Source organism: Microtus ochrogaster, linkage group LG4 (genome assembly GCF_000317375.1).
Source record: "Microtus ochrogaster isolate Prairie Vole_2 linkage group LG4, MicOch1.0, whole genome shotgun sequence".
Taxonomy (NCBI): Eukaryota; Metazoa; Chordata; class Mammalia; order Rodentia; family Cricetidae; genus Microtus; species Microtus ochrogaster.
The window spans coordinates 48,849,418-48,862,616 of NC_022030.1; the positions used below are offsets into that span (position 1 = coordinate 48,849,418).

The 13,199-nt window shown below is 37.5% G+C and overlaps 1 protein-coding gene across 12 annotated transcripts in view; it reads left to right on the forward strand.

Annotated features, from left to right (window-relative positions):
- Positions 1-13,199, forward strand: part of Trip12 (thyroid hormone receptor interactor 12) — a 125,186-nt gene that overhangs the window by 25,306 nt on the left and 86,681 nt on the right. For all 12 annotated transcript variants that reach the window (XM_013351653.2, XM_026786084.1, XM_013351650.2 and 9 more), the window contains exon 2: positions 4,562-4,708. In XM_013351653.2, the coding sequence (XP_013207107.1) occupies positions 4,611-4,708 (98 nt within the window). In that variant the 5' untranslated portion in view covers positions 4,562-4,610. The remainder of the gene's footprint in view (positions 1-4,561; positions 4,709-13,199) is intronic.

The following is a 13,199-nucleotide window of genomic DNA, read 5'->3' on the forward strand; positions in this document are numbered from 1 at the left end:
AGCTTCTTTCTCCCAGCATCCTGTTCTGTTTTCTCCGCCTACCTAAGGGTTGGCCTATGAAATGGGCCTAGGCAGTTTCTGTATTAATAAGAAATCATTCCCACATCAAACACTAGCAAACCAACACAAAAAAGATCAAAGATCAAAGCAAAGCAAAAAAGCTTAAGGTAGTTCAATGGTAGAATTAGTGCTGTTCAACACCTCGGTCTCCTCCCCATAAAAATTTTAACTTTTAACCCCAGACTTGGGAGGCAGAGACAAGTGCATCTCTGTGACTTCGAGGCCAGCCTGGTCTACAGACTGAGTTCTAGGACAGGCTCCAAAGCTACAGAGAAACCCTGTCTTGTAAAACCAATAAAAGAGTGTGATAGCTGGGTCAGGTAACAGACATGTTCTTGGTCAGAACTTCAATTGGATGTACATGGGAAGGTTTAGGAGATTTCCCCCAAACAAAGGTTAGAATCATTGGAGTATACCACACACCAACAAACGGCTGAGAATCAGCAGAACAGCCTGCCAAGACCATCTTCATCCAGTAAGAAATGGCAAGATCAATCTGTTTTTAGTTCTTTGTTACTATATAATTTACTTCCTCTAAAACGGTTCCTTTTCCTTTACACCCTTAACAGCATTAGAGAGAGAGAGAGAGAGAGAGAGAGAGAGAGAGAGAAGAGAAGAGAGAAGAGAAAGGAGAGAGAGAGAGAATGTGTGGTAGGAGGATGGAGGTTGAGACAGGGTCACACTGTGTAGCCTTAGCTGGTCTAGAATTTGCAATGTAGACCAAGCTGTCCTTGAATTTATAGATCTGCCTGTCTCCTGAGATTAAAGGCATGTACCGCTATATTCAACTTTCCCTACATTAGGCTCTCTAGATTCACTCTAGTGATAATAGCCTGTGTTGTAACAGAGATTAAAAGGCGTGTGAGGAGCCTCCCTCCTGAAGATTCTGATGTCAGTCACAGTCTTTCCATCTCATTTTCATTTGTCTTAAAACCCCTTTAGGTGTAGCTTTTGTCTCCACAAAGCATGAGGGTGGATTTTCTATCACTTGATACTCATTCTTGGTTTTTATCCATTACACCCCTAGTAGAGACTTAGTTAATTGTCCTGGATTTTTCTTCTTGTTGCCTCCCCTACAGGGTTTCTCTGTGTAGCTGTTGCTGTCCTGGAACTTGCTCTGTAGACCAGGCTGGCCTCTAGCTCAGAGATTGCCTGCCTCTGCCTCCTGAATGCTGGGATTTAAGGTATGCACCAAAACCCATCTTGTTTTTTTTAATTTTACATTTTGAAGGTGTGGAAGTTAGCTTTTGTATCTCTCTGCTTCTTGTTTTATTGAACTATTTTTCTACTTTAGAGAAGAAATGACTGATCTTAGAAATTTTTTTACTGGTTTGTTCAGCCTTATTTTTCAAGCTTCACAATATTCTTAATTTGATAAATAGTGAGAAAAGAGGATTCTCGATTTTAATGCATTATATTTTTGAGGGAGTTAGTGAGGGAAAGGTGGCTAGGGTCTCATAGCTAAGTCTGGCCTAAAACCTCTGAACTCTACTGCCTCTTAGAGAAAGTCTTACTTTTGTAATAGAGTACGTATTACTTCTCATGATTATATATGGCATTGAACAAGGGAAAGCTCCAAGATGAATTTGAATAAGGACTTAGCTGTGAAGGTCAGTTTAAGCAGGAAGTGGTGGTAACTAAAACCTGTAATTCCAACACTAGTAGACTGAAACAGGATAGCTAAGAGTTCAGAGCCACCCTAGGCTATAGTGTGAGATGGTGTTTCAAAGCAAAAAAGAAAGTCATGTTGACAGTGGTCCTGGAATCAAGATATCAGCCTTCCAACCTAACTTTAATTGTAGATGCTTGAGTGTGGATGAGCAGTCATCTGTTAAGTGAGTGATACCTGATCTTAGTCATCTAGGCTTGTTAGGGTTAGATAGTAAGAAGTAGGATAGGAAATCTGTACGTTGTTATCCTGTATACTGTGACTTGATAGTTTCATTTGTCCCTGTTCTTGGAAGAAATGCTGAGTCAGGTTTATGTGAGTATCTGTTTTGCTATAGAGGCACAAAAAATAAAGATTTAACAGTGCAGTGGGACGTAGGGAGAATAAGTTTGGTAGAGTTACTTCCTGAGTGTGGTTATCTGTGTATTTAGTGAAAATTGGACAGGTGAGTGTTAGGAATTTAACTGAAACCAGTGTTTCAGAAACGCTTACCTCTAGTGTCTGTTATCTTTTCTGTGTTTATTTCACTTTTCCGCTGAAGATTATTTTTAATATGTGAATGTGCCAACTATAGCTATTGTAATATAAAACTTGTTGCTTTATGGTTTAGTACCAGTAGAGTCTTGAGGGAAGACTTTGATTAATCCATTGTATTTCATTTGTTGAATTCTGAATCGTGATTTGTGAGTGTTGTAACATGAAGTATTGTCATATGTGAAAACTTCTTGGCAGTCTGTGAGAACCCAGTGTGTAGTGAGAGATGAAACTAATACAAACACTTGTAAGAAAGAACATGTTGTAAAGGGTCTGAAGTTTGCATGTCATAGTCTACTTCAGAGTTGTAATGTACAGAAACATTAAGGAATTTAGTGCCATCTATGTCTGTCTGTCTGTCTGTCTATCTATCATCTATCTAGGTTTTTCTAGACAGGGTTTCTCTGTAAAACAGTCGTGGTTGTTCTGGAGCTTACTTTGTAGACCAGGCTGGCCTCAAACTTACAGAGATACACCTGCCTGTGCTTCCCAAGTGCTGGGATTAAAGGCGTGTGTCCCCACCGACTGGTTTGTATTATTTTTTAAAATAAAACTTGTATTGACAGTTATTTGTTTCCCTTTTGTTTGGTACCAAAGAAAGGACTGAAATTCTTTGTAATAACTCCTTCCCCACCCCTCTCCTCCCCCACCCTCCCCTTACTCCCAGGTGAAATTTTTCTTTTGTATTCAGAGTCTTGATGCAATAGCTCAATCTGGCATCGAACATAATGTTCATTTCTACCTCATCCTCTTCAGTGCTGGAATGAGCTATTATGCTTGGGTAGCAATTTGAACTTGTTGATAGTTTGCTTAGAATAAAGAAGGGTAAACAGTTCTTTTGTATAGAATTGGGTCAGATTATAAACTACTTTTTCCTATCACAGTTATAAAAAAGCCCCAAAATTCCACTTAAATTTAGTTATGGTCTGGCAGTGGCCAGGTTGGGATGGAGAAAATTAGCTATGATTCAACTGAATTCTTTTTGACACCAGCCTTTGTAAAGTTGGAGATCATTTGTTCTTCTTGTAAACAGGTGTACTGAAAGAATTGATTGCCAGTTTCTTTGGAGGCTTTAAAAAAGTTGGGACTTTGTGAGATGGTTCTTTTCTGTATAGTACTATGCAAGTGGAAACTGGATCACAGTAACCCAGTAACAAGTCTGTCTTAAAAACAACAAAAACGAGAGATTGGGTTTATTATTTATTTTTTGAGACAGGTTCTTACTATGTAGTTGTGGCTGGCTTAGAATTCTGTATATAGTGTAGTTCTCAAATTCAGAGATCCTCGTGCCTCTACCTCAGCAGAACTGGAAATTAAGAATGCCACCATACCCAACTTGAATTTATTTAAACAAATTGTTCTATGATTAAAGTGTATAGGCTTTAAGAAAAATTATGTGGTAGATGTGTGTCTGTCTGCATGTTGAGCTGTGCATTTGAGTGAAGGTACTTTTGGAGTCCAAGAGATTTGGATTGACTGGACAGTTGTGGACTACCCGACCAAGTGCTTGGAGCCAATTCTAGGCCACAGTAAGAACAGTAACTGGGCCGGGCGGTGGTGGCGCACGCCTTTAATCCCAGCACTCGGGAGGCAGAGGCAGGCGGATCTTTGTGAGTTCGAGACCAGCCTGGTCTACAAGAGCTAGTTCCAGGACAGGCTCTAGAGCCACAGAGAAACCCTGTCCCGAAAAACCAAAAAAAAAAAAAAAAAAAGAACAGTAACTGGTCTTAACCTCTTAGCCATTCTTCCAGTCCCAAATAATTGGCTTGTTTTATGAAACATTTCCTGAGAATTGGCCTTGTAGTTTAACCTTTTTAAACCATAATTACATTGAGCGATAAGGTAGCAGTGGTTAGTGTGTGTCCATGTGTGCAAATGAATTGAGGTTAGAGGGCAACTGACTAGTACTCTTCTTCCACCATGGGTCCAGGAATCAAACTCAGGCTTGGCAACAAGTCCCTTGACCAGGTGTGCCATTTTGCTGGCCCTTAGTTTTTGTTTATTATGTATGCTTGCACCTAAGTATGATAAAGAGGATTTTGGATCCACTGAGCTGGAGTTCCAAGTGATTGTGAGTTGCCTAATGTGGGTACTGGATACCAAACTCAAGTTCTAGATGAGCAGCAAATACTCTTAACCACTAAGCCATCACTCCAGCTCCAAATTTCTGTTCTTTTATAGTATGTTTATAGTTAAGTTACACAGTATAATAAGGTAGTATTGCTTGCTGCCCCACATTTCTTCTCTATAGTATTGTGCATATCTAATTAGACTGTTTCCCTCCTTTTTATCTTTCAGTGAATGGTAGTGTCTAGAAAGGGTATGTCCCTTCAAGAGAGAGGTGCCAATGTCCAACCGGCCTAATAACAATCCAGGGGGGTCACTGCGACGTTCACAGAGGAACACTGCCGGGGCCCAACCACAAGACGACTCAATAGGAGGAAGGTATGTATTTCACGGAAATCTAAAAAGTTGGGAATTAAAAAACACACACATAAAAACATTCTCATTATGAGGACCAAAGCATTGCTCATTTCCCTCATTTCTGACCAGAGTAACACACAATTAGAATTTAAAGTAATTTCTCAGTCTTTTTCTAAATTAGGCTTCTCTAAAATCGGTTCCTAGCCACTGATACAAAGTCTGAATTTAAGGTTGTTCGCATAAGCATATCATGTTTTGTTTGTCCTTTCTACTTGCCTGACATGTGTTGCAACATGTCTTTCAGCCATTTGTGGTCCTTTTCTTAAGACTGAATGATATTATTGAAAGGAAGGTTTAACACCCAGTTAGAGGGTGATGGGGTGTGGACTAGTCTTTCCTGTGGACTCCATACAAACACTGTCTGAACTATGAGTCTGTGAAATGTTTTGTTAGCATAGCAGCTCTCTTGATTTTGTCATCTGCTGTTGGTCTTTGTATCAGAATGGTTTTATATACAATAGTATGAAGAGTAAAATACAGTCTCTTAAAAGTAAAATATAGGTCTGATTTAGGCATGGACTCTCACTGTTTAAGTACTCAGAACTTTACTTGTCAAGCATAAGTCTAATCTAGTGATGTCAGTGGTTAGCTTGAAGTGGGTCAGAGTGAATTCTAGTTATTTCTAGAATGATTACTTAAATTTAACAACTTGAGGACATATATACATTGGTAAATCATTAAAAAGAAACTGAAACGTCAGATGTATAATGAATTATATGATTTGTCATGTTGACTGTAAGTAGTATGCAAGTGTATGAACTTTGGACCAGGACAGCTTTGTGTGTAAGTTCTGCCTCTGCTGTAGACATTGCAAGTCTTTGGGGTACGGTTTCAGGGGAATCTTAGTTCCTTAGTCCTCTCAAGTGGGTCTGTCTGTTTTTTGGAGTTGCGGGTTATCTTAAGTAATATAATGTGCAAAGTTAGTGTTACACTTAGTACAGGGTTGTGCTTTCTTTTTCTACGTTCAACATATGAAATAGCTATACATTTACTTTTATGTTGATGGCTATAAATAAATAGTTCTGTTCATTAATTTAAATAGCATTACTTTGTGAGATTTTATCCTAACATTTGCATCATTCACAAACTGATTTATTTTTTTCCTTCCTTAGACAGGGTTTCTCTGTATAGTTTTGGCTCTCCTGGAACTCACTCTTTAGACTAGGCTGGCCTTGAACTCAGAGCTCAGTCTGCCTCTGCCTCCCTAGTGTTGGGATTAAAGGCATGAGAAACTGCACCCTGCTCATTTCACATACTGTTGAAAATGGAAAATTTCAAAGTCTTCAGCATTCAATGCCACTATAATTTAGGTAGTACACCCCGCCATTATTTAGGTAGTAACAAAATACATAGATCCCCATGTCCAATTTTGAGATACGGATAAGTATAATTATCAGAACAGGGAACATACAAAAGTAAAATAAAAATGTGTTTCACAGTCCACATAAAATGTTTCTATTGATCTTGACATTGTCAGTCTTTTTAAAACTGCAAGTACATGGGTTCATATAAGTTAGATCTTTTGAACAATTGAAGCTGTATGTTTTAGAACATGAACTGTCAACATTTTGAGCCATTTTGCAATAATTTGCAAAATATTGTTGGTTTGATAAATCAGTGTTCTATAGAATGTAAGCAGTTTCTAATAGTGACTTGTTTACAAATGAGCTGGTTTGGACGTGGTATTTATTCTTGTATTCTCAGTACTCTGGAGGGGAGGCAAGGAAGACCCCAAATTTGATCCGTTCTTGGGTTGCATAACAAGTTCAGGGTCAGTCTGGCTGTAAAGCTAGAAATTTGTGTCACCCATATCCTCCCAAAAGTTTGAAACAAATGAAGTCATTAATTACTGTGATTAGAATTGTGTTGGTTTAAATAGCTTTATAAGGGTGCAATAATTGGAATTGCAGTAGATTGTAGAATAGCACATTTCTAAATGAAGCATTAAGAAAATAAGTCATTATTATGTGCATAATCTATGAGTATTGGGTGCACATGTTGTGGTTTCTGTGTGTAGATGAGAGAAAAACTTGTGAAATAAATCCCTTGTCCTTCCACCTTCATACGTTTAGGAATCAAACTCAGGTTACTAGACTTGTGTGTGTCAAGTATCCTTACCTGACACACCCATCTCCTGCCCCCCTCACCATGTGCTTTTTAAGGTAATCCATTTATTTATTTATTTATTTGGTTAGTTTGTTTTTTTTTTTTTAAGTTAAATGCTTATGTTTGTGTCTACCTGTGAGTTTATGTAGGTGCCCTTGGAGTTCAGAAGAGGGTGTTGGATTTATTTATAAGTGCTTGTAAATCTTGTGATGTTTATGGTAGAATTTTTCACTTCATTTTAATGCTGGGAACTCTTCTCAAGAGCAGCATATGCAACTCTCCAGCCCTAAGACAATCCTGTGCTTCCTTTTGAAGGAAAAAATAAATAAAATTTTAAATGTTTGAAAATGACAGAAAACATGCAAAGAGTTTTTCTTCACCTGTGAATTTCAACTTTCATAATTGTCTTTTAAAAGTTTAAGTTTAAAAAAAATCTTATGGATCTTTTTTACCTTTTGTGGCTATGTGTCACATGCATGCCTGATGCTAGTAGAGGCCAGAAGAGGGGAGGGGAGTCACTGTTGGGTGCTGGTTTGTCTGGAGGCACAGCTATCGTTTTTAATGACCAAGCCGTCTTTCCAGCTGTTGCTCACATGCTTTTCAACCTTTATCATGTCTTTTAAAAAAGATATTTAGTAAATTTTGTTTTGTTCCAAAACTGTCTATGTGTAGTACTTGTGTAGCATCCAAAACAACCACAAAAAACCCAAAACCAACCAAGCTAACAAAAAAAGCTTTTGGTTGGACCTCCATCACTGTGTGAACTGGATTGTCAGTTCAGGATCAGCACAGTAAGTTCATGACAACCTATTTCCAAAGAAGGATCTCTTTACAGAAGTAATAAACAAGAGGTCTCATTTACTTACCTAAGCTTAGCATCATATCATATCTTGTTTGAGGTATGGCTGTGTTCAACTGTGTAGTTAATAATGATTTATTTTCTAGTTTTTATGTGTATAAATATAAGCATAATCAAACAGCTTTAGGCTAAAAGGATGTAGGGTTTTTGTTTGTTTTTTAATGAAAATATTGCCATCTTGTCTTGGTTCTTTGGTAGTAGAATCTCAGCTGGAAAGAAATTGAGTGTGTTCTCATCAAAACCCAGACTAATTTGCTACTATGTTCTTCTAACAATTATCTAATCTTGAAAAAACTTCTCTTGTGGTTTCTGTGAGGGAGAAGATTGAGTTTATTAGAAAAGAACAATTGCAGTTGTAGTTTGAAGATGAAATTTTTTTTGTGTGTGTGTGTGTTTGCTTATGGAGGACAGAAGAGGGTCTTGAGTCCCATAGATCTGCCGTTATACAGGTGTTTTTTTTTTTTTCTTTAAGACAAGATTTCTCTGTGTAGTCCCCGCTGTCCTGGAACTGGCTGTGTAGACTAGGCTGGCCTTGAACTCACAGAGATCCACCTGCCTCCTTCTCTGGAGTGCTGGGATTAAAGGTGCGTGCTGCCACTGCTGTGACATCATCTGGCTATCTTTAGACCTTTTGTTTACATTTTCAGTCTTGGTTTGCTGTTTGCTTTCATACAGGATTAAGCTGTCACTTTTGAATTTTCGTCCAGTTAACCTGTCCTTCCATATCAAGAATACCTCTCAAGATCACTCTATCTCTCATTATTTGCTTTTGTCACTTGTTCAACAAGTCTTCTGTATTTAGTTTAGGCCGGCCCCATTTTGAGCCCTTTACCTCTGATTACTGGGATTGTGTGCGTGTGCCACCATGCTATGGTTAGTAACTTAACCTTTCCTTTTTATTTCTTTTAAGATTTATTTTTATTTTGTGTCTGAGTGTTTTTTTTGTTTTGTTTTGTTTTTGTTTTTGCTAGCATGTATACATGTGTGCCACAATGTATTTCTCTAAGAGGCCAAAAGAGGGTGTCAGAACCCCTGGAACTAGAGTTAACAGATGTGATCTTCCTTGTAGGTACTTGGGAAATGTATCCTGGTCCTTATCTCAAACCAGCAAGTGGTGCTCTTAACTGAGAGCCATCACTTCAATCCATTTACCTTTTAAAAAGAATAATTTGCACTCATTCATTCCTATGATAAAAGTATCTTCTGATTGTTCCCTTTTATTCTCACATCTTCCATTGCTGTGTGTAATGAACTAGACATCTTACTCCTATTATTTTTCTTTTTCTCTTTCCTCTGAGTTTTTGGATGGTAGCTGATCTGTTCCTCTCTTTTCTGTTCTCTTTTTCTTCCTTAGGAAAAATCTTCCTTCCACTGCTTCTCTGTTGGCTTGCTCTCAGGGATACTTCTAGCATTTTCCACTTCTAGCACAGGTATTTGTAGGCTATCCCTTCCCTCTTGGCCATGCAGTATCATTTTCATTGTACTGTGTGCTTTCACTTGTTTTCTCAATGGGCAGTGGTGGGATTAAATTAACTTTTATAGCAATTTTGCTTAAGATTGTATCAGTGCTAATTTCCTCTGTATTGCTTTTTCCGTAAAAGTATGTATAGGGACTATAAAATGGGGAGCTACAGGAAAAATAAGATCATTTTAGTGTTACCACTTAGATAAATAACTGTGGTATGTAGTTTGTTCCATGTCTTTTTTACTGCCTTTAATTTAAGAAAGGGTCTCGTGTAGTTGAATTGTCTTTAGTATTGATTAGCTGAATATCTGATGATGCAGTGCTGGGTATTGAACCCAAAGCCTCGTGAATGCTGGGAAAATGTTTTGTCTACTTAGCTACAACTCTATCCCCTGCAGTTACTTTTAGAAGTGTGCAGAAAAAAGATGCCGTTGGTAGAAGTTAGCCTTTTTGATTGCTTGTGAGTTGATTATCTTGCTATATATTGGCTAGCTTTATGTCATTGCTCGTTAGATGATCTTTGTCTTAGTTTCAGAGATGATTGTTGTATAATTAATTGTAGCTCTTCATGGAAGGTTGTTAACTCATGACCTTGACAGACTTTTTTTTTTGTTTTAATGTATGAAGTCATCAAAATTAAGTTCATTCCTATTCTTTGTCCTTTTTTAAAACCAAGAAGCATCTTTTTCTTGTGGTTTGATTTTTTTTATATCAAATAAAAAAAAAGCTTAAATCAAATCTGTCTTATCCTTATTCAGAAATTGGTCCTGCAAATTTTAATAATTACTTGATGTTTGATACAGTTACTAGAACTGTAGCTTCTTTTAAATTAACATTTAAAAAAATTTTAAGGCTGACAAGTTGACTTAGCAAGAAAAGGTGCTTGCTACCATATATGATAATGAGCTTATTTACTCTATTGAGTTTCTCATGTTGAAAGGATGGAGCTCACTCCCAAACGTTTTCTTCTGGTTTTCATATTATGTCATACATAGACACACAAATACATGAAAAAGTTTTAAGCAAAGATTTAAAAAATGAGTATTAATGTAGAAGCAAACAGACTCACCTTTTGGCATACGTTTGCTTTTGTCTTTGGAGTACAGTTTAGTATATAGCTGTTTATATTTATGCATTGAGTATCCATCCATCTTGCTGTTTTTACTCTTAACTTAAACATTTGCCCTTGTCTTTGCAATCTGGATGTCTTCATTTGATCACCACCTTATTTTTGAGACAGATTTTTTTTCAGTAATTCTAACAGTCATCAATTTTGTTAATTAGCTTACCAGTTTGTTTCAGGGATCTGCCTGTTTCCACCTACCCAGACCTGAGACTATATGCAGTGCTGCTTGGGCCCAGCTTTGCGTGTGGATACTGGGAATCTGAGTTCAGGTCTTCATCCTTTTACAACAGGCATGTTGCTGTAAAGCCATCTCCTCAATCTATTCCTCTTCCTAACCATTTTTTTTTGAGACTGGGTATAGCCCAGGCTAGCTTCAAAATTATTATGTAGTTGAAATTATCCTTGAAATCTTTAAGATATGCTTCAAGTAAACTTAATTTTTTGGAAGACAAAATTTTTATATTAGTTTCTGTTTTTATGCACATAAATTTGGAGATGTAATTAAGTCCCAATTCACTTACATGCTTGGCAATATGGACTCTGTGTGTGTGTGTGTGTGTGTGTGTGTGTGTGTGTGTGTGTGTGGAGAGAGAGAGAGAGAGAGAGAGAGAGAGAGAGAGTTTTTTCTCTGTGTAGCCCAGGTTAGCCTCAAATTATGCTCTAAGTGCTGGGATTATAGATACATGTCATCATATCTGCATGAATTCAAACATTTAAAAATTTTATAACATGAGGGATTCTATAGTTTAACTGGTCACATTTTATTTTTCTTTTTTGTTTTTGTTTTGTTTTTTTGAGACAGGGTTTCTCTGTAGCTTTGGAGCCTGTCCTGGAACTCCCTTTGTAGACCAGGCTGGCCTCGAACTCACAGAGATCCAAGTGCTGGGATTAAAGGTGTGCGCCACCACCGCCTGGCTACGTTTTATTTTTCTAAGATTAAGTGCAATATACTCATTGACATAAAGTTTAGATCTCTTTGTAATCTTTGAGCTATGAATTTGTGTGTATGGATTTGGCTATGGTGGGAGTTTTGTTTTGGTGCTGGGAGTTGAACCCAGAGCCTCATACATACTAAGGCTTATATTTTACCACTGATTTAATTCCCAAGCCATATAGATTATAGTTAATTCTTTATCTACCAAACTTCTGACTAAATTGCATTTATAGTAAATACTCTTATCCTAAAAGACAACAAGTGTTTGAGACTTGCTTTTAAGATAATTCTGCAAGTACACAATAACCTAGAGTTGATTATAGTCATCTTTTAAAATTTTGATTGTTGTCATTATTTTGTTTTTGTTACAGATTCTCACTATATAGACTAGACTTGCTTTGTATAACTCTGCTTCAGGTGCTGAGTCATGGGGCTTAGTCTTTTTTCTCCCTAGCTATATACTTAATATTGGTGTCAATATAATGTGGAAGTATTGTTGATTAATAGGCACTTTTCTCAACAGTTCTACATAAAGTCAAGTGGTGAAAGATGTTTTGATTAAAAGAGAGGAAAGAATTGGTAATATGTGAAAACATTACACAAAATTAGTTTAAGGACCACTGAACTTTACACAGACATAACCATAGGAAGCTCAAAGGAATATGTCCCTGTCTTTACATGATCTAAAGAGAAGACCCTACCTGATTGATGGTTATAATCGTTTTTATGTTGTTGTGGTGCCAGGGATCAAACCCAGGGCTTGAAGCGTATAATTACATGACCACTTAAGTTATGCCCCAAGTCCTATAAAGCTGAAAATATTGACTGTCCTTTAAATAAAGCAGAGCTATTGCTCTCTTTCTAAAACAAATAGGGAAAATGGCTAGTATTTTCATGCAATTGTACACTGATTTAAAACAATTTTATTTATTTAATGTACGAGTGAGCCACAGTGCATGTGTTCAGATTTGACAACTTTGTAGAGGTTTTTTTCCCTTCCCTTCCTCCTTGTTGGTCCTGGGGACAGAACTCAGGGTGTCAAGTACCATTAACCTGCTGGGCCATCTTGCTAGCCCTGTACAGTAGTTTTTGAAAACGCTAGTCACTCCTCAATCAGAATAGCAGCAGCTAAATAATTTTGGAAGGATCACACAGTATTGTTGGTTTAAACTAATTTTGTGAATTTTGTATTTTTTTTTTCTAAGACAGTGTTTCTCTCTGTAACCTTGGCTGTCCTGGAATTTGCTCTGTAGACCAGGAAGGTCTTAAACTCAGAGATCCGCCTTCCTTTGCCACTTAAGTGCTGGGATTTGTGGTTTGGTTTTGTTTTGGTCTCTTGGATTTGGGTTTTTTTGAGACAGGGTATCTTTGTGTAATAGCTCTGTTTTGTCTGTCTGTCTGTCTGTTTGTTTGTTTGCTTGTTTATTTATTTATTTATTTACTTATTTCGAGACAGGGTTTCTCTGTAGCTTTTGAGCCGGAAAGGGAAGAAAACATGCTCCAGGTCTCTGTAGCTTTTGGTTGCTGTCCTGGAACTAGCTCTTCTAGACCAGGCTGGCCTCGAACTCACAGAGATCCACCTGCCTCTGCCTCCCTAGTGCTGGGATTAAAGGTGTGCACCACCCACCACTGCCTGGCTCAGTTTTGATCTGATTGAATAGAGTTTACTTTTGTGGCCTGACACTGAGAATTTATATGCTGTTTTCTAATGAAGGTCTTAGTAAGGTCATGATAAATGCATTCTAATTTAGTACTACAAAATTTTTTTAATGGACTTTAATTAAAAACCCAAGAATAATTTTGCTTTGAAAGAACAGTTCTGTTTTTTATAGTAGGTTAATTTTTGATGATAAAGAATTTTATTTTTCACTCGGGAGGCAGAGGCAGGCGGATCTCTGTGAGTTCGAGACCAGCCTGGTCTACAGAGCTAGTTCCAGGACAGGCTCCAAAGCCACAGAGAAA